Genomic DNA, 26981 nt, shown 5'->3' with positions numbered 1-26981 from the left:
TGTATAACGGAAAGGGTTCTCTTGGAAAAACCAGCAACGATTTACTAAAAGAATGGATTTTAAACGATTGACAAAGAATTTGGTGCAAAATTCCGTATGTGAAATTTTTCCCGTACACGTGAGTGTGTGTGTGTGTGTGTGTGTGCGTGACTGGTGTGTGTTTGTGTTCGGGTTTTTTATTATCAACTTTGTATGTCTTGGGTTCGACCGATTACTATTTATCTGGCTGCTGTACTTTCTTATTTCTCCGCCCCCATCTCTCTCATCCTCCCCCCTCTCTCCTCTCATTCACCCGCTTTATCCGAATTACCCCAGAGGAGGGGCGAGTGCGTTTGGTAAACGGCAAGGGCAACCACCAGGGGCGGGTCGAGATCTTCCATGAGGGCGTGTGGGGGGGTCGTGTGCGACGACTATTGGGATATTGATGACGCCCAGGTTGTTTGCAGACAGATAGGATACCAAGATGCCGTCAGCGCTGAGTCAAGTGCTTACTTCGGACAAGCGTCCGGGGCTACGCCCATTCTTCTCGATAAACGTTCAGTGTACGGGAGACGAGGACAGACTGACCGACTGCGATAGCAACTCGTGGGGGGACCAAACGACTGCAGCCACACCGAAGACGCAGGAGTCATATGCACTCATGAAGGTAATAGAAAGTAAAACGTTCAAAGGCTTGGTTATAACCCATTTTTTTCCCACACAACATTAATACTGAGATCTGAGCGACTTTGACGCCTCGCTTAGAGACGAAAATATCATTGTACACATGTCTATGTTTATTTATATTCGTTATTCAAGATCAAGAAAAGTCAGCACAAGAATAACAATACATGTACACATCAAATACTGGGTAGCACTGTCACTTCTTTTGGCCGTAACGTTTATCCAAATGCCATATCGCGCTATCAGGGCCAATATTTTAGTGGACGTTATTTTCCTCGGGTAAATAAAATTTTTAACATATTTTTCGAAATGTTGCTAAGCCAAAGTTAGCTCAGTTATGTCAGTGGCGGAATTATAAAATCTCTGAAAATAAGATGTGAAAATGGCACTGAAAATATCGACATATCTGTGATGTACAGCCTCTGAAGGGGAGATTCGTCTGGCAGACGGATCGAAGGCTAACAAGGGAAGAGTCGAAATCTACCATGGCTCTCAGTGGGGCACCATCTGCAACTATGGATGGGATAGCACAGAGGAGGAAGTCACTTGCCGCCAGCTTAGCTACCAGGGCGTCTCCGATAGCTACGCCAACAGCCAAGATGGAGATGGACCAATCCACCTGGTCCTACCTAGGCTTGCTGGGGGTCCGAGGAGGAGCTCACAGACTGCCCTAGCACTGGGTGGGGCAAACGTTTTACGATTGCACACACTACCAGGATGTCGATGTCGCGTGCGAGGAATACGTTGTTCCAGCTCCCGACTTATTCGGTACGTTTTCTAGAGTTTTGCTAACCAATCACTGTCGGCGTGATAACACGTCATAAAAATAGCCCCACTTCTTAAACCTACGTCAGTTTTGTCATATTTTTCCCCAGCGAATCCCCATCCCCTTCTACAAAAAAACAAATAATGCATAGAATAGTATCAGCATTAACTCTGTGCTTATGGTTTACCGCGTATAATCAGCTTATTTCTTTAATAGTCAAAGAGTTGACAAAGGGCAGACCTAGAGGGATTTAGGAAGTAAGGGATATGAAAAAATACTTACACACTACAACTGCTTCATCAGCTTCATTTACAATCGTTTTTACATTTTTCTGCTCGCATGCTAGATGACAACCATACTTAGGCAGAACGGTAACGTAATTTTGGTTTTGAATACAGATAATTCAGTTTAGCATTGAAAAAAAAAAAATGTTATATGATATTCTGCATGTTACTGTTCTTTTGAAATGGAATTGTAGAAACTCGCGTACATGCATGCATGGGTTAGAAAACAAAAGTATTACAGTAAAGATAAGCAACTACGGATTCATTAACTACTACACCCATTACAGTAGACGTTACCGGTATATTGCCAATCGCGTAAACGTCGGTTTGCCGTTGCTTTGTATTACGTCTGGTCAGCTAGCGAAGGAGACGTGCGTCTGGTTGACGGCGCAACGTGGGAATCGGGTCGAGTCGAAATCTACCACAGATACCAATGGGGCACAGTTTTGCGACGAGTCTTGGAGCTACAGCGATGCGCAAGTCGTCTGCCGGCAGCTTGGGTATGACTACGTCAGCTCTTATAAGGTGACAACTTCGCCCGGTTTTCGGACCCATCCACTTAAGCGACGTCGGTTTGCTCTGGGTACGAGTCGCAGCTGTCATCATGCGTGTGGGACTCCGAGTGGAATATCAACACGTGCGATCATAGTCAGGACGTTGGAGTGGAGTGCGGTTATGAAGGTACGGAAACTTGGTCTTCTTAGTCATTCTCCGATCGGACTGTACATAATATAATACAGGGCAAACATATATGTAAAAATTAGGTAACAGCAAAGAAGTGGTTTTAACAATGAGGTTGACAACAGTTCAAGAACAACCTATAACAATTATTCTAAAAAAATACACCTTTTGCCTTTTCACACGTAACAGATTATTAGATGAAGACGGTTTCAAACTTAAGTAAAAATGAGCAGAAACTCCTTTGGTAATGTACGAAATACATTTCATACCGTTTTGTCACACACACAAAATGAGAGACTACATCTACTGGTCTTTGTTCTTGCACGTGACCTGTGCGATAAGACACCATGATATCCATGGCAGAGTGTATAGTCATGACTGACAGTGTTTACATTCGGGAAAGAATATCAAGGAGCAGAATCATTGAAGCACTGGAAGACCAACAACTGTCATACTTATGAGGTGTTTTTTGTTTTTGTTTTTGTTTTTTTTTTTTTGCTGCTCAATTCAGGGTTTTTGCTCTTTCAATTTGCCTTTTTATTATGAGAAATATTGTATTTTCTATTTCCAGAAGGTATGCAGGGATGGTTGATAGCTATCAATCGTGATGAGCTCGCTCGTTGCCTTTAGTTTCATCCTGATCCTAATATCAGCTGTCTGCTCTTCGAAGAAGAGGAAAAGTGAGGAGGACAGGCCGCCAAAACTGTTTGCCGCCATTAGCGGAAATGTGAACACCACCACTACCACTTTCCACGTCAGCCACCCAGCAGGGTGCAGGGGGCTACCCGACTCAGCCCACTGCTACCAACATGGCGCCACCACCAAGCTACACCGCCGTCGTCTACGCTGCAGGCAGCAGTGGGGTTCAGGTTCCTCACATGACGCAGTATGCCCCCTATCCATCGGCAGTACAGCAGAATACCATGATGGCGCCACAGGCATCTGCCACCACCGTCCCTACCGTTGTTGACGCAAACTCGAAGGGGGCGGTGCCGATTCAGTAAACTTCTCTGATGGCAAATCACTGGCAGATGTGTTTCATGAGGAACATTTACCCATAATGACGTGTCGATTGCCCTGCTACAGACAAAACTGATGAAACATGAAACTATGGACTAAAGGCGATACACTCGGTTAACGGAGCTTCTTGTTTACTTTGTAACATATACGTACCGAAACTCGTGTGGTTAATTGTTTATGAGGTATAGTTTGTCAAGGAGTGAAAAATCAAAACAAACACCAAAAGCTGGAAAATTTGACATTTTGTTTTGACACGTTTTACCGTTTAGTGAAGTTTTGATATAACATTTATATCATCGGAACCATCGGCTTATGGTATATCGAAGGTACCATGGATGAGGTGAAGTAAACGAGAAAATAGAAAGAGAAAAAAAAAAGGAAAGAAAGAGAGAGAGAGAGACAGTAAAAGAGATTGATTAATAGATAGGTAGATAGATAGATGAGGACAGATAGATAGAAAGAGGGGGAGGAGGGGGAAAGATATAGTGGAAACCAGTAGGAGTTGTAGCGAGCGAATAGGCGGAGAGGATGAAGCCACAATAGGCGCAGAGAAGTTACGTTTCGGATTGCTGAAGAGGTCGTTTGGAGACCTGTTCATAGCAAACATTGTGGATCTTTATCAATAAACAAGCGTTTTCGTTAATAGCAATACCATTTTTGCGTGGCATTAACATCCATCACTGTTTTACCTATAATAGAATGTAATATAATATGATATGATACAGTATAATATAATGTAATATAATATGATATAATACAGTATAATGTAATGTTATATAATATAATATAATATGATATAATATGATACAATATAATATGATATAATGTAAAAGTGATACATACACATAGATATTCATATATAGATGTATATGTATTTGGTTTGTTAATCTTTACGTACAATATCACTAAGAAATCTACTCTTCCCTTTTCAGTCGTAGAAAACATGAGAAATCAACATGTGGGATATTACAGGAATGACGATAAACTATCAGATAGGCTGTTGCTGACAAAAAAAAAAGAAAAGAAAAAGAAAAAAGGGTCCACCGGTGCTGATTTCAATGTTCGATGTTTTGATACACATAAGCATATAGAAACCTTCCACCTTGTCAGTGTAAATGTGCAATTACTGAGAAATATATTGAAGCTCAGACTGAGATTTATTGTTTACATGGCCATTACATGGAACACTTTTCCGCTGACTTAACAAGATCACAATATGTTAGCAAGCGTGAATGGAATACATTGACATCCTTACATAATACATGAGCACGAACGACCAGTCGATACGATTCTGGTACATGTATACATATTGTAGTAGTTGATATCTACCCTATACTTCTGTGTCTAAAAGCAGAATGAAATACGCTGTTGAGTCAAGTAAACGTTGTATCTTATTACAAGTTGTTGTTTTTTTGTAAAACGGCAAGCAGTAACAACAATTGAACATCATGTGTATTGTGCATCTAAGATACACACACACAAAAAAACCACACACACCCTAACATATACTGTAGATAAAATTCACTAACATATCTGTAAATTGTTGGCAGTTGTCTACATGCGATAAAATATTTCTTACCTGCAGTGTATATACCTTTCTGCCTTTCCTGTGGTATTTTCCCGTTTTTTTACGACTTTTTTCTGTGTCGTTTGTAAATTATGATTATTCTGAGAAGTGTAGGCCTTATAAATGTTTTATTGTCTGTTGTGATATCAATTAAAGAAAGTCTATTACTACTCTGGTAATTGCATACGTTGTACTGTATCAATTGCTGGCAGTGGAAATAGAAATTTGAAATGAATGAAAGCGGATGGAATTCAGTGTTAATTCTCAATAGATAAACTTTTTATGTACACGAACGATTTTCTGCTCTAAAAATATCAAATATTATATCAAATGTTTCCGAACACTCCATGTTCACGATGACTTTGATAAACAAAGTCACACTGAAGAAACAAGATACGGAGAAAGTGGAATCAAACCATACATTGGTTCAATATGACAAAACAGTGATTAGTTGCTTTTTGAAGGCAATGTAGATTAGGTGTGGTGCGATTTCCTATTGTCGTATTCTTGATCAGCGTATTTAATAGTAATCATACTTTAGCAACTACAACCTTGTCCCATTGAATGTTGTCATTTTCAAGTCACACAGCTACCCGTTAAATTTTAATGCGAAGGTCAATATTTGAGGGCGTATCTATAGTCTATATGAGATGAATCTTAACATACTTGGAGAAAATTATTGCAGCAGCTATATGTAATTATAAACTAGCCAAGCTGGTATATTGATATATATACGTTGACAACAAAAGACTTATATATATATATATATATATATATATATATATATATATATATATAAATTGTACTCTTTTCAGTATGTTATATCTATATACATATATACATATATATATATATATATATAGAGAGAGATAGATATATATGTGTATGTGTGTGTATGTGTGTGTGTGTGTGTGTTTCAGTCTTGCAATTTCACAATCTTGTCAATCGAAATTGCAGATAGAAGGATTCAAATTGAAATTCCGTGCAAACATTATTCAAACTCGTTCAAATTCATACGTTATCCGTTTATCTAATTGAGACTTTAAAAAATTGCAATAATGATGTGATGACCATCATGATAACAGGAAATTGTTGAAATCGACATGTATAGTTTAGGAAAAATAGACGTGAATGAGAATGATCTCTATGAATGCTGATAAAATAACAAACAAGCAGGACAGGGGAAAAATTAATAAGTAAAAAATGGAAATTTGCATTTTTGAAAACGGCATTGAACATTGTTTCTACGACCAATGACGACCTTTTCATAGGCCTCCTGCTGCCGTAAACTGAACCAACGGAACTGAATGGAAATATTGTGCCCTGAAATAAAACGAATCTTTCACAAATTTGAATAGCAGAAAATAGAAAAGGATTTTGTTTGAGAGAGTGAAATATGAAAAAGAGCGAACAAGAAAGAGATTTCAGGAGAGAGGGAGAAAAAAAAAACCCAAAATAAAATGATAAGCAAGGAATGGTTTTACACCAAAACGTGGGAGGGAGAAGTAGATCTTTAGCTTGTTGCTGTTGCCATTGAGTAATTTCTAATCAAAATAAGCTGGCTATGCTAATGGGCAAAACTCTTCTTAAAACAATCACAAAATGAACTAATGAAAACAAAGACATCTTTGCCCTTGAGTACAAATTCTCCAAGCTAACACCCAATAACCCTCCGACGCTTTTCTAATAATCTTAATTTAAAAAATGTTTACCAATGTTAACCGAAAAGTCTGCAACCTGCCAAAAATGTTGGGAGATTGTCATTGGCATGTTACCTTGCATTCATTGCAATGGCGAGTTCGCTGATGGTGGTTGTAGATTGTGTCGTTGTTTCGTTTGTGGTAGAATGTCTATAATGTATCAGACCTACACTGTCAAGGTCACGAGTTATCGTGTATGACGCCACGGTTTGTGTTCTATGCCGTCATTGTCAGTTCTGCAATACTCTTGAAATGATAAGCCCTTATCACTGTATTTAAGTTGAAGCCATATCCAAATGCCAAGTTATTCTCAAGTCGTAGTGAGCCAATGAATTGCATATCTTGCAATGAATAACTGTTAGTTCATCGATGAACATTTGCATGTCGGTTGAACGGCATACATACTTTCATACGTTGGCTTTTAGCTTGTTACGTTAGCTTGTTGACACATTAATGAATACTTCCACTTAGAATACATGTATTTCTTTCTCGTTTATTGCTATTGGAAACACATTTTTCTTTGTCATCATTTCCGTGACGTTAACGTGACATTGATTCCGGTAACTATAACGGCACAAATTAACAAGCTGTTTGTCTCTTATCAGAAAATACTATCACTCTGAGTGAGGAGAGGCCATTCGTCACCTGCATGGCGTGATACACACGCGTATTTCTTTCTCCTTCCCTCTCCCCTCTGCACTAGGTTTATTTGGTGACAGTAACCGTATTTCAATACAGTCGACCCTTATTTCCCCGCTTTACAAATGCGAGTTATGTACTTTGCTGTTGTTACTAATCTTGCCTCGGGGCAATCAGGGAGGTGCACCTCCCTGGGGCAATCAATTTTCATATCTTTCAATTTGTTTATGTTCGTTTTTACTATATTATGTTTGTTGGTTTTTATTGTTCCATATTCCACATTTCAACAAAAATACATAAACTATAACCAAAAATAACAATACAAAAGCATGGATGAATTGTCAAGTACAGCTTATAAGGCAATTTACAGTACTGGTTGAGGTGGGGGTTCATGGTTTTAACATTCCTAAGTGAGATAATGAGAAACCTCTTATGAAATATGAAAGAGCATATAATTTTAAGAAGGATTCAACGTTTATATGATGAAAATTGGTTTTCAAATGGCTGAAATATCCAAAAAAGTGATAATAATAAAAGACTACATGCCCCAACTTTATTAGGATCTCTTTGTTTCACCTTGTTTTTGGATATCTCGGCCACTTCAAAACTGATTTTCATCAAATAAACTTTTGATACCCCTTAGAATTGCTTGCTCTGTGACATCTCATAGAGTGGTTTCTGAATATCTCGCAAAATGTTAAAAGCTAAATCCTCACCTCGACCAGAACTGTACACACCCTTTAACATGTGAAATATAAGGAATCTACATAGAAGCATTGCTTCATAGGGTGTAGATTCCGAGATGCGAATGTGAGATTAATTCTTACTTGATATATGCAATATGTGATTTACTACATTGTGATCCTATTACTATACAAAAAAAAAAATGGGTAATACACAGTGATGAAACGCAAGATGCCTTGTGCTGTGATTACAGATGAAGGAGAAAATGAAAGTATATATGTTAAAGTTCGTTTGTTAGGCTTCATTGTGAAAACCTTCTTCGCTAGTTTCTTCTTTTTCGATCTCTGAATATGAACAATGCGTAGGCCCTATATGTGCATTCCTCTTTGAGTAATTTAATGATTGAAAAGTACGTGTGAAAATACTTTAGCAAAACGTTTCATGCGAGTATAAAGAGTTTGCACACAAAACACCCACGTATACACAAACACGTTTTACCCTTTAGAAGTCCCTAGCAGTCCCATCCATTTCCAACAACTTTCTGTCTGTATTTGTCTTAAATTTTGCAACATTGTGTCACACTAACATACAGCGATTTGTGTCTTTATTTTATTGCTCATTACTTGATAGGCGGAACATCAGCGATAGCGATAGCAGGTGAAATAAACATGGAATTCAATATCGGCAGACCACTGAAATCATGGTAATTTTTCATACAATGTTTTACTGTTTAAGTTCATGTTTACCTTTCGAAGGGCATACATTTCATTTTAGCTTATTAGATTTTCAGTAGTTTTTTTTCCCTCTGAAATCAGTGAAATCTGCTAAAATGAATACGCATCTTAATTTCTCTTTCGTTCCCCCGAATTTTGAAATCTATTCAACGTCATATACACTGCAATTGCATCTATCCTATAGTATTTGCTTATTTTAAAAGTAGGAATTTGTACCTCTTATTATTTTGTTTAAAAAAGGTTCATGAGTAAATCATTACCAGATGTTCCAAACTTTCATTTTATTTATTTTCTTCATGTTCATAAGTGAAAGTGGAAAATAGCAATTCAACTTAATTCAACATAATAATGGTATCAGTAAAACTTACTCATTGCTCTGTGGTTGCTTGAAAAGAAGTTTTGTAAATGATCCGTTTCTCTTCAGCAAGAATTTGAAAAAAAAGTTCTGAAAACTACAGAGAGAGCATAAGAGGAGGGAAGGAGGAGGCGGCAAATAAACAGGGAGGAAGTCTACAACTATGTTTGAACAATACGCTACATCATAGCCCCATGGTTTGGCTACGTTACTGTGGTTGTCTTTCCTTGACGTTTCTGTTCCTCTTATCCTGTGGCAAAGTGGTGTGAACATGTCTACGTTGTCATCACAGTCATGAAAGCAAACATCGTAGACGTTTTCTGTTCAGAAGCTATGGAATCAGAAAGTGTGAAGTGTGTATCAACTGAACCCAAATAGATTTTACTTCACCGACAGTCACCGTTTGTTGAGGTATATACAGCAATCTATCTTATCTAACATGTCTAAAGTTCCCTGCAAATTAGAGCAAAGCCATATGAAAGTTATATTGACATTTGTATTCTTGTGTATAAAACACACACGCACACATACACACCCTAAAGTACACGCAAGTAAATATGTTGATGCACAAAGCGTTACATAGATATGGTGATATATCGCAGTTTAATATTAACAGGTGATATGCTTATGGTAGTGACTGACCAGTGCTACTGACGTATGGTGCTCTGGTCCAAAGTTTGTTTTATTAATACACACCACCTTTGCTTGCAATTTTTGAACGTCAAATATTCAAAGGAGACCACAACGACAGTATAGGCCGTTTCAGTTGCCTGTAAGCCTGAGACTATTCTTGATCTCTATAAGGTACGGTGACGACCGAAGTCATAAAAACAAAAATTCGTTCTCCAGGCATTCAACGGAACCGTGTACTGTCATGGCAAACTGCCCAGCTGTTACCGTACATATGATGAGAGTTTGTGTATTTTTCATCGTCTTAAGAAATGCAGCCGCCCAGTTAGGTGAGTACAGTGGGGGAAAGACTATACTGAATTTTGCACGGTCTGTTACGGCACATTTTGGTAAATCGGCACATTTTGGTAAATTACCAAAATGTGCCGATAGCGCACCGATACCTGACGGGATCAACTGTTACCAAAATGTGCAGTTAAAAGTGGATTTGCCCGCACATTTTGGACAATCTGTACATTTTGGTAACTGAACTAAAAACCCATGGATGGGCTTGAGATTTATAATACGGTCAAGGAGCTAAGGTGATATGGTCCTGCAATAAAGTACAAGCAAAACACTGAGTATTTAGCTCGCTGAAGGCTCGAGTAAGCTATTGCGATTGCTTTTTATGCGGGTATGCTGTATGACCTGCGTGCCAGGTGCGTGGGGCTGAAAACTCAGTGAAGGAATTCCTCTGAAGGAATGGCAGAAGTACCACAGAATTGCGTGGGAGTTGCCTGCGAGGTGCTGGCGCTAAGGGCCTCCTACTGGCGTTCTGCGTGTACCTCTGCGGGCAATTCCAACGACTCACGAAAAAGATTTGGTCATGCTGTAAACTTAGCTGCGGATAAATCGGACTTGCGTGCGCACATTCGGGCAAATACAGGCGAGATACGCGCTAGGTACTGTCAGGTGCAGATCAACTGCGGAGAGCTCCGGGTAGCAAATTTGCTTCCCCGCAAGTCAAACTTCCCCAGATACGGTGTGACGGTGCCTTGAGCATGTTCAAAATATGTTCCGAGTGAGTTGCGGGGGTACACGCAGAACACCAGTAGGAGACCCTTACCGGCAGCACCTTGCAGACAACTTTAACGCCGGTACTTTCCGGTACCTGTAAGTCGTTCCTAACAGAAAACGGATCGGTTTCAAAGTTCAAACGGAAAGGTCAAACGGAATACACGCAAGTAGAAGGTAAGTAGCACCCGTCTATAAAATAAGACACACGTGCGAAACTCGTAAACATTCTTGTCCGCCCGCAGAAAACTTTTCCTGCATGCTGAAAAATCCCTATACTCGCAAGAAGCCCGCGTAGCTTGCCCGGAAAGGTGTGACATGGACTGTCTTTCCGGACAAGACTTGCGTGCGACTTGCGAAGAACAATTTTTTGCTACCCGGAGGTCCCCGCAGATGACCTGCACGTAACAGTACCTATCACGTATCTCACCCGTTGTCGCCTGGAGGTGCGCACGCAAATCCTTTTTACCCGTAACCATGTTAAGGCCTAAACGCCGTGTCACACCTTTCCGGGCAAGCCTTGCGTGCGACTTGCAAAGAACAATTTTGACTACCCGGAGGTCCCCGTAGATGATCCTCACATGACAGTACCTAGCACGTATCTCAACCGTAGTCGCCCGGAGGTGCGCACGCATATATATATATATATATATATATATATATATTAAATTTATTTATTATTATTTTTTTTTTACCCCGCAACCGTGTTTAGGCCCTGTCACACCTTTCCAGGCAAGCTTTCGGGCTTGTTACGTGTAGGGATTTTCTGGCACACCGGGCATTCCTGAGGGCGGAAAAGGATTTGAGCGAGTCAACGCATGTGTCCTACTTGCTGGACGCGTTCTACTTAAATTATACTTGCGAGTATACTGTGTGACCTTTGTACCAGTCGCGTGGGAGTGACAACTCAGTGAAGGAATTCCTCTGATGGAATGGCTGAAATCCCACAGAATTTCATTATCTTGGCTGCATACGGGACTGCGAAGTACCTGCGTGGGAGTTGCCTGGGAAGTGCTGCCGCTACGGGCCTCCTACTGGCGTTCTGCTTGGACCTCTTCGGGCATTCCCGCGACTCACTCGGAAAAAGTTTTGGTCATGCTCAAAACTTGGCTGCGGTTAAATCGGACTTGCGTGAGCACCTCCGGGCAACTACAGGCGAGATACGCGCTAGATACTGTCAGGTGCGGACTAACTGCGGAGAGCTCCGGGGAGTAAATTTGTTTCCCCGCAAGTCAAGCCCCAAAACTTCCCCAGATATATGACAAGGCATGAATGAAAATTGCAAACATTCTTGTTCGCCCGCTGAAAATCTTCTACGTGCTGGAAACTACCTCCTCGCCACAAGCCCGCGTAGCTTGCCCGGAACGGTGTGACGCGGCCTTTACACACCTTTCCGGGCAATCTACCCGGCTTGTTGCGTGTGAGGATTTTCCAGCATACGGGACAATTTCTGAGGGCGGGCAAGGATTTGAGTGAGTTGTGCATGTGTCTTACTTGCTGGATGCGCGCTACTTATGTTCTTCTTGCCGGTATTCTGTGTGACCTGCGTGCCAGGCGCGTGGGGGCTGACAACTCAGAAATTCATCTGAAGGAATGGCCTAAGTCCAACAGAAATGACAGAATGTCACTATCTTGGCCGCGCTGACCTCATACGGGAACTGCGGAATACATGCGTGGGAGTTGTCTGCGAGGTGCTGCTCAAAACTTGGCTGCAGGTAAATCGGACTTGCGTGCTCAGCTCCAGGCAACTACGGGCGAGATAATTTTCCTACGTGCTGGCAAAACCTTACTCGCAGCAAGCCCGCGTAGCTTGCCCGGAAAGGTTCCGAACTCATTTGATGGGGACAAAAACCAACTGCACTTACAATTTGTTTTTGTGATGATTGTGGAGGAGCAGAAAGTTACTAAAATATGCCGTCAATGTCCTGCACATTTTGGTAAATTTACCAAAATGTGCAGTTACCAAAATGTGCCGTAACACGGTCTTCTTCTTTGTTCGCAGGTTAAACCACCTCGATATGCTCGTTATCTATAAATAGGGTCTTTTCCTTTGTTCGACTATTAATCTATTAAAACGTGTTAGGCTACGGTCACAAGCCCAAATTCAGCCTGCTCGGCGACCGCTCGGCGAGTTTTTAGCCACTTTCGTTCGGACGCCGACCAGTGAACGACCGATGACCGACCGGCCACCACTAATTTTCGGGTGGCAGTTGCCGCTGCCTGTCACACGGATAAGGCAAACGCATGAAAACCAGTGTCGTGTCGAAAATGCAACAAGCCCATGAACGTGATTATTGTTGTGTTTTGTGTGATGAGATCAGATGGAAGTAGGGTCATAGATTGAAGAAAACAACCCACGAATTTCGTTCGGTTAATTGAATCTTATATCAACATTTTTCTGGTAAAGAGAGTTTTACGCGACTCAAACTGCCTTGACGCACTGACTGCATACCCATTAACAGTACCCCCAAATGGGATAAGGAAAACACGCCTGGGATAAATGTACATACTTTTACCGATTTCTAAGAATTAATATTTTCTCAGAGTTTTGTGGCTTCCGCGCCTTTTTGAACAAAAAATAACACTGTGACGCCTGTGCAACACGTACGTAGATGTTGATTTTAGTGGCTAATTTCTATGACATGGTCTTATAACTTTTCAGGATGATTTATTATATCTGCATATTCTCCTCCTGTTTCCTCCAGCTCTTCAAAGAATGTGCACGCACAGCCAATTATCAAGTAATTTTTTCATCTTGTGGAAAGCTGCACAGGCATGGAAATACCAGGCTTTACCCTATAGGCTCAAAGTGCGGCTAAGCATACACATGGGCTTCTCATTCACTCTGAAAACATCCGAGTCAGAACTGACCCGGAACTGGGTCCGCTGGGGTCATACACCGTTCCGGGTCAAAAATGACTCGGACTTTGGTTATGAAGACCCCGAATGGGGTCACCCTGACCCAATTCATTTCTCTGAATGGGTCATATGTGACCCCATTCCTTGTCATTTCTGACCCGGAACGGTGTATGACCCCAACGGACCCAGTTCCGGGTCAGTTCTCACTCGGATGTTTTAAGAGTGTTGGATCGTACTAGAGTTAACATTTTTGGGAGACAAAATATAGAAAGATATGCACCTCTCGGAACAAAACTGAATTTCGATTGTGGATTTTTTTCATTTTCTCATAAGGATTTTTTTTTAAAGAGTTTACTGTATGGTACTACTAAAAATGAGGACATTCCTGTCAAAAAGTCCAATTCAATGAAAAAATGAACTTAGCATCTTTAGGAAAGAAAAATTTTCACATACATAAAAGGACTCGACACAGATATTTTGCCTGTAGTATGGCTCATTCGAGCCTCTAGATAAAATAGCTAAGCCCCCCCCCCCAAAAAAAAAAAAAAGAGATACTAGTATATATAGTGAACTGCAAAGTAAAAGCAAAGCAACAATCCCTTCGAATCCATCCGAATCTTGGTAACCTGATACGACACCAATAAATTAATCTGGTGGCCCGACACCAGTTTGTAGTGGCTCGGGGTCACTGTACCACCGCTAATCTGGAACCCGGTATATAACATTCATTTAGATGGTGTGAACTGTTTGTTACATACACAGAAAATACAGTCCGTCTGGTCGGCGGAACCAACATCTTCGAAGGACGAGTCGAGATCCTTCGCGGCTCCCAATGGGGTACTGTGTGCGATGACAACTGGGACTTGGACGATGCACTCGTGGTTTGTAGACAGCTCGGCTACGGGGACGCCATAGCTGCAAAGACAAATGCCTACTTCGGCCGTGGGGGTGACAGCCAACCCATTCTCATGGACGGCGTGGCGTGCAGTGGGTCTGAGAGAATGTTGGCTGACTGTTACTTCTTCGGATGGGGGAACCACGATTGCAGACATAGCGAGGACGCAGGGGTGATCTGTTCTTACGCTGGTAATTTTCACTGAAAAAAAAAAACGACTACCGGTAAACGATTGTATATTCAAGGCAGGTTTTAGGGTACCTGTATGTTCAAATTAAGCTTCACCAATTCATTGAAATTATACAAATATAGTGCTAGAAGTGCCATCATTGTTGCAACTAAGGTAAGAAGTATTATTGTAATTTTTTCTCGGACTGTCTTGGGGAATGGGGGAAGTGTTCTTTAATTATGAATGACAAAGAAAGGAATAAAAGCAATCAAACCGGTATTACTGACATTAGGGTAAACAGTGTTACTATTACTATTGTGATATATATATGTATGTATATGGTAACTGTATAATGGTAACACTGTATATATATATATATATATATATATATATATATATATATATGTATATATATGTATATACAGAATAAATAAAAGATATATACACAATAAACACAAGTGTACATCTTTACGTTGAGAACGAAAAGAGTAGGCCTATTGGAATCTCCATAGTTAGGGACGAATTGAGGTTACATTTTGCAACAATATCCAAAGCAAATTACCGAGTAGAGTATTTATTGTGGAGTCATTAGAAAATTTCAATATTAACACTAGCGGAGGTGTGTGTAGAGGATTTAATCATTTCAACGTGAATCCTGACAAATAGGGTAATGATATGTACGAAGAGGTATATGAGCATTATTACCTCTTTTATTTCGACCAAAGTCCAGGGTACGTTGTGTGAGGTACGAAAAGGGGTTTATAACCATTACAGATAAATCGTAGTCGACAGGCTCTCTAGCTACAAGAAGGTGTAGTGGTTAAAGGACCCCTCAAGGTGATTTTCAGGCTTTTACATTTGAACAACTATGAATTATTTGGACAAAGTACAGAGTTTCAGAATTTATAATGATTGTGATGAAGAATAAGAATATTTTCAAAATTAATAAGAAAATGCAAGGGAGCCTCACCATACGGATGCATGAGTTGGAACTCAAGGAAGCAGAACAAAATTAGAATGCGTGCGGCATAGATTATACACAGATGAACTTGCAAGCAAGCGGTATTGTAATGCAGGGGCGGATCCAGCTTTTTTTTTTTTCCAAGGAGGAGGTATCAGGAGCTGAGCTGGGTATTGCGAGGGAGCGAAGCGAGCGATGGGGCGAGGTTGTGGGAGGGGGTATATCCCCCTCCCACAGTAGGGAGATTTTTCATATTTATGGTTGCCAACATGCGATTTTAAGCATAATTACGTGTTTTTTCTTCTCTCTTGTTTCCCCAAATAATTGGGGGGGGGGGGTGCACGCCAGAACACTTTTTTTTTTTTTTTTTGGGGGGGGGGGGGGCAAAATCTCTTGGAGGGCACACTCATATAACGGTGGGAGATCCTCGGGAGCGAAGCGACCGAGCGGGGGAGGGGGAGGTGTGGGAGGGGGTATCCCCCTCCCACGTACCCCCTCCCACGGTAGTTACTTTTTGTAAAAACGGAGTACAAAAGTCGCCTTTAGAGAGCATCTTAAGAAACCTTAAGATCTTAAGAATACCTTTGTACATTCTGTTGAAGGAAGTGAAAATAAAACCCTTGAATAGAATTGAATTGAAACAAATTTCTAGGGAATCAAACAGTGGAAAGAATCATTGCGAAAGACTATGATTAAAATATACGGGGGTACATTATTTCATGTGGCGGTGTGAGATCATCGGCGAGGGTGTAGGAGGGGAATACCTCTTCCCACGGTAGGTATTTTTTTTTTTCAAAAAGAGTATAAAAGTCGCATCTATAGAGCATTTAAATCAAAATAGGAAATTGAACATATTAAAAAAATCACTCTGAAGGACTATGATCATAATTTGAAAAAACTAATCATTTTACTATACGTACGGACAGAGCGAGCGAGCCATTCTCACTTTGCCGTTCGTCTGAAATATATTCATTAACAGATAAAACGTAATCGAATTGTTTGACCAATAAAAATTATTCTTATATTACTAGAAAGCATAAGAGAAAAGGAGAAGATGTAGGGTTTACTAAAGTTATGTTCTACGGGGCACACTCGAGGACACGAGGCTACCCTCTTGATATACACTAAATTTACTCATTAATAAATATTAGTGTATAGATAATTATCATAATGTATATTGTAAGTGTATTATACTTTTCGCCCCTTTAGAGGCGAAATTTTGCATTATCAGTTAAATGAAATTTACAACTTTTAGACAAGAAAAGTGCCATTATGCTTATTTTGGTCTTAAAATAACTGATTAATTATTTTTTGTTTGTTTTTGTGTTCTTTCTGTTTTTGTTTCTTACCTGGCAGCCCAAGGGGGTCTAAACCCCCCAAACCCCCTGTAGATCCGCCACTGTAATGGAATTACGCTGCTTCATTTCTGAAATAAATAAGTGAACCTCCTATGTCACCATTATTGTCAGTTTAATTTGTTTAAAGGGGATGGCTAGTAACTGATCAGTGGGAATCAATATGAATGCTGGGGGTGATTGTTCCAATCTTTGTGGGATTCATTTAAGACTAGGCTACATGTTATATCAATTGTTGCGCGAAAAATATTTGCTTCAGAACGGTCTCATATTCAAGTAATGAGCAGTTCAATGTTTCAAGGTTAGCATGCCTGTACAATGTGAGGGGGGGGGGGGGGGGGAGTAGTTAATGCCCCGTTAACGAGTGTCAGCTAAGTGGGTAAGGAGAGTTTGACTGTATTCTGAAACAGACATATCGAGAATATACTTTTTATACGAACCTGAGGAGATTTCAGTGTACCAATGTTCAATTCTCGCTTTTGTTTTATTTATTCATTTTTCTCAGGGTATTGTGCGTGTGTGTGTGTGTGTGTGTGTGTGTGTGTGTGTGGTTGATGTTGTTGTTACTATTATTGTCAGTGGAATTGTCATATTTCAGAGGATGGAGCAGTCCGCCTTGTTGATGGGTCCGGTGGTCACGAAGGGCGTGTGGAGATCTTCCACGATTCGGAATGGGGTACTGTTTGCGATGACTCGTGGGACATGACTGACGCAAATGTCGTGTGCAGACAGCTCGGCTACGAGAGCGCCCTCAGTTCAGAGACTGTTGCATACTTCGGCAGAGGTCGAAACGACCAGACGATCTTTCTCGATGATGTAAACTGCTATGGGTATGAAGAGGAGCTAAGTGAGTGCAGCAGTAATGGCTGGGGAAATCACGACTGCGGCCATGGCGAGGATGCAGGGGTGATATGCAGGCATGACGGTAAGCCAAATGGATGATTATCACTCTTCTCCCTTTTCTTTTCAGCAACTTAAATTACGGACGTTTAGATCTTAAGTGAAAAGTGTGAAAACAATTTGTGCTGTGAACAATATCATCGACGCCCGAATGTTCCATTGTCCTTTGTATACGGCGTTTTTGTGTGTTTCAAATCTATATAGGGTCGACTTGAATATGACTTGGGCCCACTTTTATTTATCATAATTCTATATCATCAACGGTCTTCAAAAATCATCGCAAATTTTATCATTCATTTGTTTTACCAATGGCACAAGTTTGTTTTGTTTACATCGAGACCCTAATGAACACGATAAATACTGAGATCAGGTCTGTGCAATCCTGGATTTATGTGAAAAAATTATCCCTGAACATAGAAAAAAAAAACTCATTTTATGGTATTCAGTAATTCTTTGAACGTTGTCCCACATGAGATCAAAATAAATGTTATATGCTTAATGCAGGTTAATACAATTTTTTTGGTGCTTTGGATTGACTGAGAATTATACTGGGAAGCTCATTTTAATTTTTTAAGTAAAATTTTGTCCAGAAATATCAGAATTTTAAATAAGCTTAAACATTTTCCCTGTTTATATTTTGCAGAGCATATAATTCTTCGTTAATATCACCACACTTTAATTGTGGAATTTTGCCGTGGAATGAATAATGAATAATGAAATTCATTCATTATTAGATTCCCTTCTTCGTATTCAAAAGCGTGCAATAAGAATCATAAACTATGACGGATATTTTGCTCATACCAACTGCTTTTTTTTGTCATCCAAACAGAATTCTGAAAATTCCAGACCTATTTTATTATAATCTCGGAATTTTCATGTACAATTACAACTAATTGATTACCATCTCTTTTTATCCATATGTTCAAAAGAAATCGTTTTAGTCACTATTATTCCACTCGTAATAGCGACGCCTCTCACCTTCCCCATACTCGCACTATTTTTGCAAAGGAAACAATTATGTTTACTGGACCCTGATACTGGAATGACCTCCCTCAAGATATTACTTCTTCCTTATCCCTATTCACCTTCGAACGCAAATTAAAACAGCTATCACATAGTGGATACACTCTACCAGGCTTTTAGCATTTTTTTTTTTATACTCCCAGTCTTTTGTCTTTGTCCGCAGCACCAAGTTATTTAATGATACCGTTATGTTATACCTATAGAATTCTTTATCAAAAGCGGCGAGATCTGTACAGTCTGGTTTGAGCGATATTCATGTGGTTCATTAGGTCATTCTTTATATTGATTTGTGCACTGGTATAATTTTAGTCGGTCCATTCTTCGTATAATTTCATGCCTATGAAATCGGGAACCTACAGTTTCGCGAGCGTCATTGCTTTTATGTGGACCCATCATATTGTGACATCCTCGGATGACATGACCATATATATTTGTGTTTGTGTTTATGTTTTTATTTTTCTTTCTTTCTTCTCCAAGAAAAAGTGTAACTTCAGTATTAAATAGTAAATTGTAAGCATCTTCACTTGGCCTTTGACCGCTGATCTTTGACCCTAAGACCTTAGAATTCCCAAGAGAATCACTGTCATGCAGAACATGCATAAATATTAGTTTCTTGATGATACCTTGAGCCATTTCCAAGAAATAGAGGATGAAGCGAAATTTAGCACTTTCATTTGTCTTGTGACCTTTTGACCTTTGACCTTTTTGGCCAAAAAATTTCCAAGAGAATTTCTATTGACTAATACATGTATTCACTAAGTTTTCAGAAAAGTCCTGCAGGCATTGCTTCAATATTATGGAAAAAGTGAAATTTCCATTTCAAGTGAGTTGACTTTGAACCCCTGATTGTTGACCTCGTGACCCCAAAGTTTCCTAGATAAGCACTGCCTGTCTGTACATGCAATCGTACTATGTTCCATGAAGATACCTTAAACCATTCCTTGATATGGAGAGAAAAGTGAAAATTTAACACTTTCACTTGACCTTTGAACTTTGACCCGATGACCCGAAACTCTCACTAGAGAATCTTTATTGGGGAATTACATCTATATACTAGGTTTCATTAAAATACCTTCAGGCATTGCATAGATATGGGGGAAATAGTGACATTTTGAACATCTGACTTTGACCTTTGACCTTGCGCATCTGCACCCAAAAGTTGAAAGGCAAAACTTCACCTCCTCATACATACACCTGCCAAATTTCATTAGGATGCCTTAAACAGTTATTTAGTTATGCTGTCCACAAAATTGATTACGGACGGACGGATGGACGGAAGGACGAAAGGACGGACAACCCGAAAACATAATGCCTCCGGCGACACTTCGTGGCGGACGATTTCTTTTGCGCCACCACTCACTTCGCCGACAGTAATACAATATGTGCCTTCTTTTTGCGGGGGGGGGGGGGGGGGGGAGTGGGGTTGCTATGTCAGTAATTTGTTTTAATGTTCATTTGAAAGCTCCTTCATAGGAGTCAAAGTCTTTGAAGTCATCTTCAATTCTCTCGTCTGATGAATATCAATTTGATTCTTTTGTTCCGTACACTATACGGGGTATATACACTTTACCTTCCCCGACACAAACGGCGCGGCGTCTGGTCGGGCTAACTTTTGTCTTAATAAACGTTCTACGCGACAAGGAACTGGTCTCATGATAAAATGTCTTTGTGTGTGTCTGATGGAATAGCTTCAATGTTGTCACAAGACTTCCATTCATCAAAATATATTTTGACTTTTAGACCCCATGATTTTTTCAACATTGCCTTCGATGCTTCTAATTTGCAGTTTGTTATATTATGTGATGTAAACTTGAGATGTAGAGCGTTACACAACACAAACAGTTACAATCAGTAGACCTATATGCAATCAGTACAACCATGGAGCTACTAACAGAGTAGCTCCATGGTACAACTAATTACAATCAGTGCAATCATAACTGTCATGAGCATATACGTACCTGTAAAGTGATGAAAAAGGTAATGATCCTCTTTTCTTCCGTCAGGATCCCATATAGGCCCTTGACTTTGTCATATTTCAAACGTAAAAGTAGGCCATATCTGGAACATTGGGGTAATAATCGAAATATACTTAACGATGTCTGAAAGCCTCTAAGACAGAGAGAGAGAGAGAGAGAGAGAGAGAGAGACCGAGATTAACACAAAATATGTGTTTGACAGTGTGTTCGTATGTTTGTGTGTATGTATGTGTGTGGTTTTTTTTTCTCTCTCTGAACCCCCCCCCCCCAAATCTTTGACCCTCTTTATTCCTTGTTCTCTGTCAAGGCGCAATACAAATTTGAGTAAACACATGAAAGTAGTGGCTAGGATTTCAGTTTGGAGTAACTCATTTCCTCAGTTGCAATATTATTTTATATACCACTCTGAGATGATGTCGTAGACATTTTTCTCTATGTTGTTCATTCACATAAACCGTCGTGACCGTGATCCAGCTGAAGAAGGGGAACTCCGAATTGTTGAAGGAACGAAGTCGTCCAAAGGGGTATTGGAAATCTACAACGGAAACTCTTGGGGTAATATATGTTACGATGAATGGACCTTCGACGATTCAAAGGTCGCATGTCGCCAACTTAGGTATCAGGAAGTGGATTTATCTCACGGGAACACATTCGGCTATACTGGATTGGGACCGTTCTACTTATGGAATGTAGGCTGCTCCGGCAACGAAGATGAGCTTTCGGACTGCAGCAATGTCGTGTGGGGTAATTACAACCACTGCTCATATGAAGTGGGTATAGCATGCTCCTATACTGAAGTCGAGTCTACAACAGTTCAACCCTCCACTACCACCATCTCCAACGGTAAGCGAGCAATAACATCCAACAGACTATAATTGCATTCTTTAAAAGCAGATTTAGACTGAGGTGTACTCTTGCCTACTTCAATTATAGCTGAGACGCATTTGACATGTATTTTCCGTCAGAGATAAGATAAGTAAAAAGCAGTTACAACACCATAGAAAATCGGAGAAAAGGTTGGCTTGGTGGATGAGGAGCCATATATTTAAAGCAACAGGCTTTGAGTATTTTGCTCGTAGTGTCCTAAATTATATGCGCAGATAGGCAAATCTCTAGTTGTTGAAACTAGATATTGTATTTTGTAGATTATCATGGCCAATTTCATTGTTTTGTCATTGAATTTCATATTAGAAGCATTCTTTTCCGTCCAATTTGCTCAAGCATTAAAATGCGGTCATTGAAAATCGTTTTTCTTCTTTCAAATTGACTATTTTGGCAACCGATTTCACGTTTGCGCTTTCTATTTCATTGAATGCGCATACATTTTTCGGCAATGGTCATTCATCTTCGTCTTTACCTGTCGCCAGCTCTTTCCGAAAATTCAAATTCGGATATGACCAAACAGGTTCATTAAAGGAGCATTTAAAGTAAACCTGTACAATTTCCATCTGTCCAGTGAAAAAAAAAGTCCATTACTGGCGCCGCGTTTAAAATTGAATGTTAAAGTCGACTTCGTGTGGATCACACACGATGACGCATATTAAATATACAAAACATGTAAGATGGAGATTTGGAATATTGTATGATGATCAAAGATGTCAAATGAAGAGTTGTATACACATTAGTTGTGATGCTCTTAATGAAAATCAGATGTAACTTGAATTAGATAAAAAGACAGCCATGAGATGATATTATGAAATGAGGATTTCATATAAAAGCCAACATAACGTGTTCAGTATAAGAAAACAATCTGGATGTTCAAACAAATATAAATACTGATCATGCCGATAAAATACTGTATAAGATGAAAATTAAAAATCTCATTAAATGACTAGATGGACATAATCACTCTTGCCTATTCGTAAGCATACGTTTATTACGAAATTGAATGCTCAGTTGTGAAAATCGCGTGCTCAAAAACGGATATTTAATATTGCCCCAGAAATTACAAGTGGTTATCATATTTTATCCCAACATCAAACAGCGGAAGAAGGCGATCTTCGTCTTGCTGGCAGCAGTTCGCCTGGCCGCGGACGAGTTGAAATCTACCACAACAACGAATGGGGTACTGTGTGCGACGACGGATGGGGCCAGGATGAGGCAGAAGTTGTTTGTAGACAACTCGGCTATGAAGGTGTTTCCCACTCCAGCGAGACATTCGAAGCCGGAACAGGCCCTATCCATTTAGATGATGTCAGCTGTGTGGGCACTGAATCTCGTCTGTCGTACTGTTCCCACCGTGAGCCCTGGGGTTCGAATAACTGTCAGCACAGCGAGGATGTCGGTGTGCGTTGCAACACATACGAATCTGGTGAGTGGCGTGAGGGCCACTTGTTAGAACTGTCTTACAAGTGTGTTATTGGACAAGAAGGGGTGAAAAGTTAACGTTTTAAAACTCACCCCGGCACCATGTTAAGGACAAGAAGGTAAGAAGGTATCTTCTTATGAATCGCCTAGAAGAGGTATTATTCAAGCAGGAAAGAAACCTTGGCCCAGTGATAAATTTTCATGAGTCTCCTAAGTCGATTTTTGAGAACCCGTCTCCTTTCTTCAAGCATTCAAACTATCAAAACAAATGAAAAATTAGTGCATGCATGAGTGTGTACACAGTACACACGTGTTTGTGTGAGGGATACTGGCTATTTTCATTCACGCATTTTGGTGCTTATTTTATAATACCAAGGGACTTTTTTATGATATATTTTCCTAACACTTCTCTGTCTTACTTTGTATTCATGGCCTACCTGTGGGAGCCAATAAAACTAAAAAGTAATTCTTTATTTCAGATAAAGTGTTTTGGTACTGTTTATCAATATTGAATGAATGAATAAACAAACAAGTGATAATACATGTATGGTTCCAACATTATCCCTTCTAAAATATTTCGGTACTGTTTTATCAATACTAAATGAATGAATAAACAAGCAAATGATATTTTGAATGCATGTATGGTTCCAACATTATCCCTTCTAAAATATTTCGGTACCGTTTTATCAATACTAAATAAATGAATAAACAAGCAAATGATAATGCATGCATATCTTTTGAATATTAACTCTCCCGCGCCATCTTCATGGTTTTTTTAAGTATTAGATAGGTGCTTTACTGTATCTTGAGCCCGTCCCTCATCGATTCCGAAAAAAGGAAGAAATGGCGCGGTGTTGAAATGTCAGAGTTACAGCGCCAATGCCATTTAAACTTTGTCATTCATTCTTATAATCATCTTTGCCATTCCTGTTTCTACCCCCAGGGAGTTTTACCGTGACATTGCGCCTGTAATATTTCGCTCCTGTTTTGTGTGGTAAGATTAGCTTTAAATTTTACTTCTGGTCACAACTTGCATTTTCCCTACGAACAATATCATCACCATAGCCTACGAAGGCGATGTCCGTCTCGTTGATGGAAGTTCACGGGACCGTGGTCGAGTGGAGATCTATCATAACAGTGAGTGGGGCACTGTGTGCGATGACGGCTGGGGTGGACAGGAGGCAGAGGTCGTCTGTCGCCAGCTTGGTTTCTCTAGCGTCGTCTTTGCTGTCCAGTACTTCGAACAAGGGAGAGGGCCTATCCACCTTGACGATGTGTCTTGCAACGGATACGAGTGGTCACTGTCGTCGTGTTACCACAGGCCTTGGGGTGAAAACAACTGCGACCACAGTGAGGACATCGGAGTCCATTGCTCGTACGCTATTGGTAAGATCCTCTTGCTTGCAGGCATCGTTCAGGGTTCTTTTTATGGCACAGGTGCGTGGTAGCCTTTGTATGTCTTTTTGTTGTTTGCAAAATGATTAATTATTATCACATTTCTTAGCAGTTGAATGTAGAGTCTTCTTACATCCCTAAGCGCAATTTTCCACAAATTCAAAGCAATTACAAATGCATTCATTCATTTTTTTTTTCATGAGGGATATCAAATGAAAGCGTAATTAAAAAGAATTAAAAGCGCAAATGACTTTCTCGGTATTAGTTCAAATGTTTTCATTTTCGAGTATCACTTTCTTTATCATTATTTGTACTTTTGCACTGTGATTGTGATCTTCATAAGTTTTAATATGTTCAAGTAAGATAATTTGTTTTTCTGTTTTACCACTGACATGTTTAGATCCACCTTACGAAGAAGGAGGCATGGCTGGATGGCTGATTGGGGTTATCGTCGTGTGTTCAGTCTTTGGCTTCACGATCATCCTCACTATCATCGGAACTGTGTGCTCGGCATCCAGCCAGAAGCGACGACGTCCGTCACCAACCGTGTTTTCCGTCAGCGGGAATCCCACCCCTGCAACCGACACGGCAGCGGCCCGCGATGGCGTTGGAAACTACCCGAGGCAAGACGCACCTCCCTACTCGGCACCGCCACCCAGTTATGCCGCAGTCATGTCCGCGCCGAGCAGCAACGGCGTGGAGGGTCCTCAGAGGTTCCTGTACGGTCAACCGGGGTCGCAGCCAGTGGCAGGCCCTCCAGTTGGTGGTTCTGGTCCCACTAGCAATGCAGCTACTGCTCCATCCATTGTTACTGTCAGTTCACCGACCAGTCCTAAGGGCAATGCTCCATAATAATGCCTGAGACATTTCAATTTGGGGCGAATGCGAATGACCAACGACATCAACATTCAAGAACATAAAACAGATATTCCATTGAAGAATATAGTCTTGCAATCGCATTGTGAATGGGAAGTGTTCTAACCAAAACCTGAAACCTGATAGCTTTTCAGCTGTCCTCTTCATATTATCCAACAGCTCCTTTTATTGCACTAAAATCACAGTATATAAGTTAATTTCCTTTTAATAATTTCTTTTATTATGAGAAATGTCCTGTAACTATTGTATACACAAATGAATGAATAGTCATTGATTGGAATGGATAGGATATTAAAAAAGGATCATTTTTTAAATGAGTTCAGAATAAATAAGAGCAAACTAAACCATTGTAAATGTTGCAAAAACAAGAAAAAGGGGGAAAAGGCAGATTTCTAGAGAGAAAGAAAAGAATGGAAACGCCTGGTAGGGATTGGGTGCACGAAAACAAGTAAATGTGATTCCAATTTAAAGGGGAAGCAAACATTCAACTCGTTGCTATTCTCATCCAGTAGTTTCTCATGTTTTTAACAAGCTTGTTATGTTACTGATTAAAATGATACAAAATTACTCTGTAAAGTTTGCCCTTGAGAACAACTGGGCAAACATTAAATCATTTTCCGACACATTTTGGGGATAATTTAAGTTTTTTTCAAATGTTAATCAATGTCAATCGCAAAGACTACAATTTGCTAAATACTCACTAAATATTCTGCTAAATAATGCAGAGATCGTCTCTTGCAACCTTACAATCTCGTACCTTACAGTCATTGCAAAGTTGTTGGTGAGTTTGCTAGTGGGGGTTGACGATTGTGTCGTTGTTCTGTTGTTGGTAAAATATCTGCAATATAATGTACTGTAAAGGTCATGGGTTATCGCGTCTAACGTCACCGTTTATCTCGTTTATCTCGTCATAGTTGTCAGCCCCGTTCTCTGGAAATGATAAGCCTTGTCAATTTGCATTCAAATTCCAAGTCATTCTAAAGCAATGAGGCAATAAATACTACAGCACCTTGCAGCGAATGACGTTGTTAAACAATCAACATAGTACGTTTGTTAATTTAACTTCTTACATACGTTTGTACTGATGTGACTTTTGCTTGTGACGTGATTTTTTTATTTCTAAGAGTAGTTTTTGTTGCTTATTTCATCCTTTGGCTTGTTGCGTGCATTTCTCCCTCATTTCTTTCCACCATTCAAGAATCTATAGAAAAATGATTAGAATAAGATATTACGCGTATGAATAACGAGACATCAGTGTGTCACCTACATTTTTTATCAAGATTTATGACTACATGAAGTTGTATTTCTTTCTCTTTCCCTCTCTTCTGTACTTGGTTGAGTTCATGACAATGACGTGTTTTATCACAATCCGCCCTTACTCCCCATTGTACAAAATGCTGATTTTCTTCTTTTTTTTTTTTGCTTTTTTCTCTGATTCTGAATGTATCTTTATATATTTTATATTACATTAATACATAATAATTTCTAT

General features: G+C 39.9%; 1 protein-coding gene across 1 annotated transcript; it reads left to right on the top strand.

Annotated features, from left to right (window-relative positions):
* Window positions 1-463: 463 nt before the first annotated feature.
* Window positions 464-25468, top strand: LOC139741912 (scavenger receptor cysteine-rich domain-containing protein DMBT1-like). The gene is made up of 10 exons (XM_071652483.1): window positions 464-656; window positions 1083-1343; window positions 2278-2394; window positions 3154-3394; window positions 10033-10052; window positions 14398-14721; window positions 17614-17940; window positions 22899-23225; window positions 24287-24607; window positions 25017-25468. Exons 1-10 carry the CDS (start codon window positions 464-466, stop codon window positions 25466-25468), a joined length of 2583 nt encoding a protein of 860 aa, XP_071508584.1.
* Window positions 25469-26981: the final 1513 nt, after the last annotated feature.

This window comes from Diadema antillarum, unplaced genomic scaffold (genome assembly GCF_040938485.1).
Source record: "Diadema antillarum isolate AM-2024a unplaced genomic scaffold, OU_Dant_1.0 seq00000962_RagTag, whole genome shotgun sequence".
Taxonomy (NCBI): domain Eukaryota; kingdom Metazoa; phylum Echinodermata; class Echinoidea; order Diadematoida; family Diadematidae; genus Diadema; species Diadema antillarum.
This window is presented reverse-complemented; position numbering and strand designations above follow the sequence as displayed.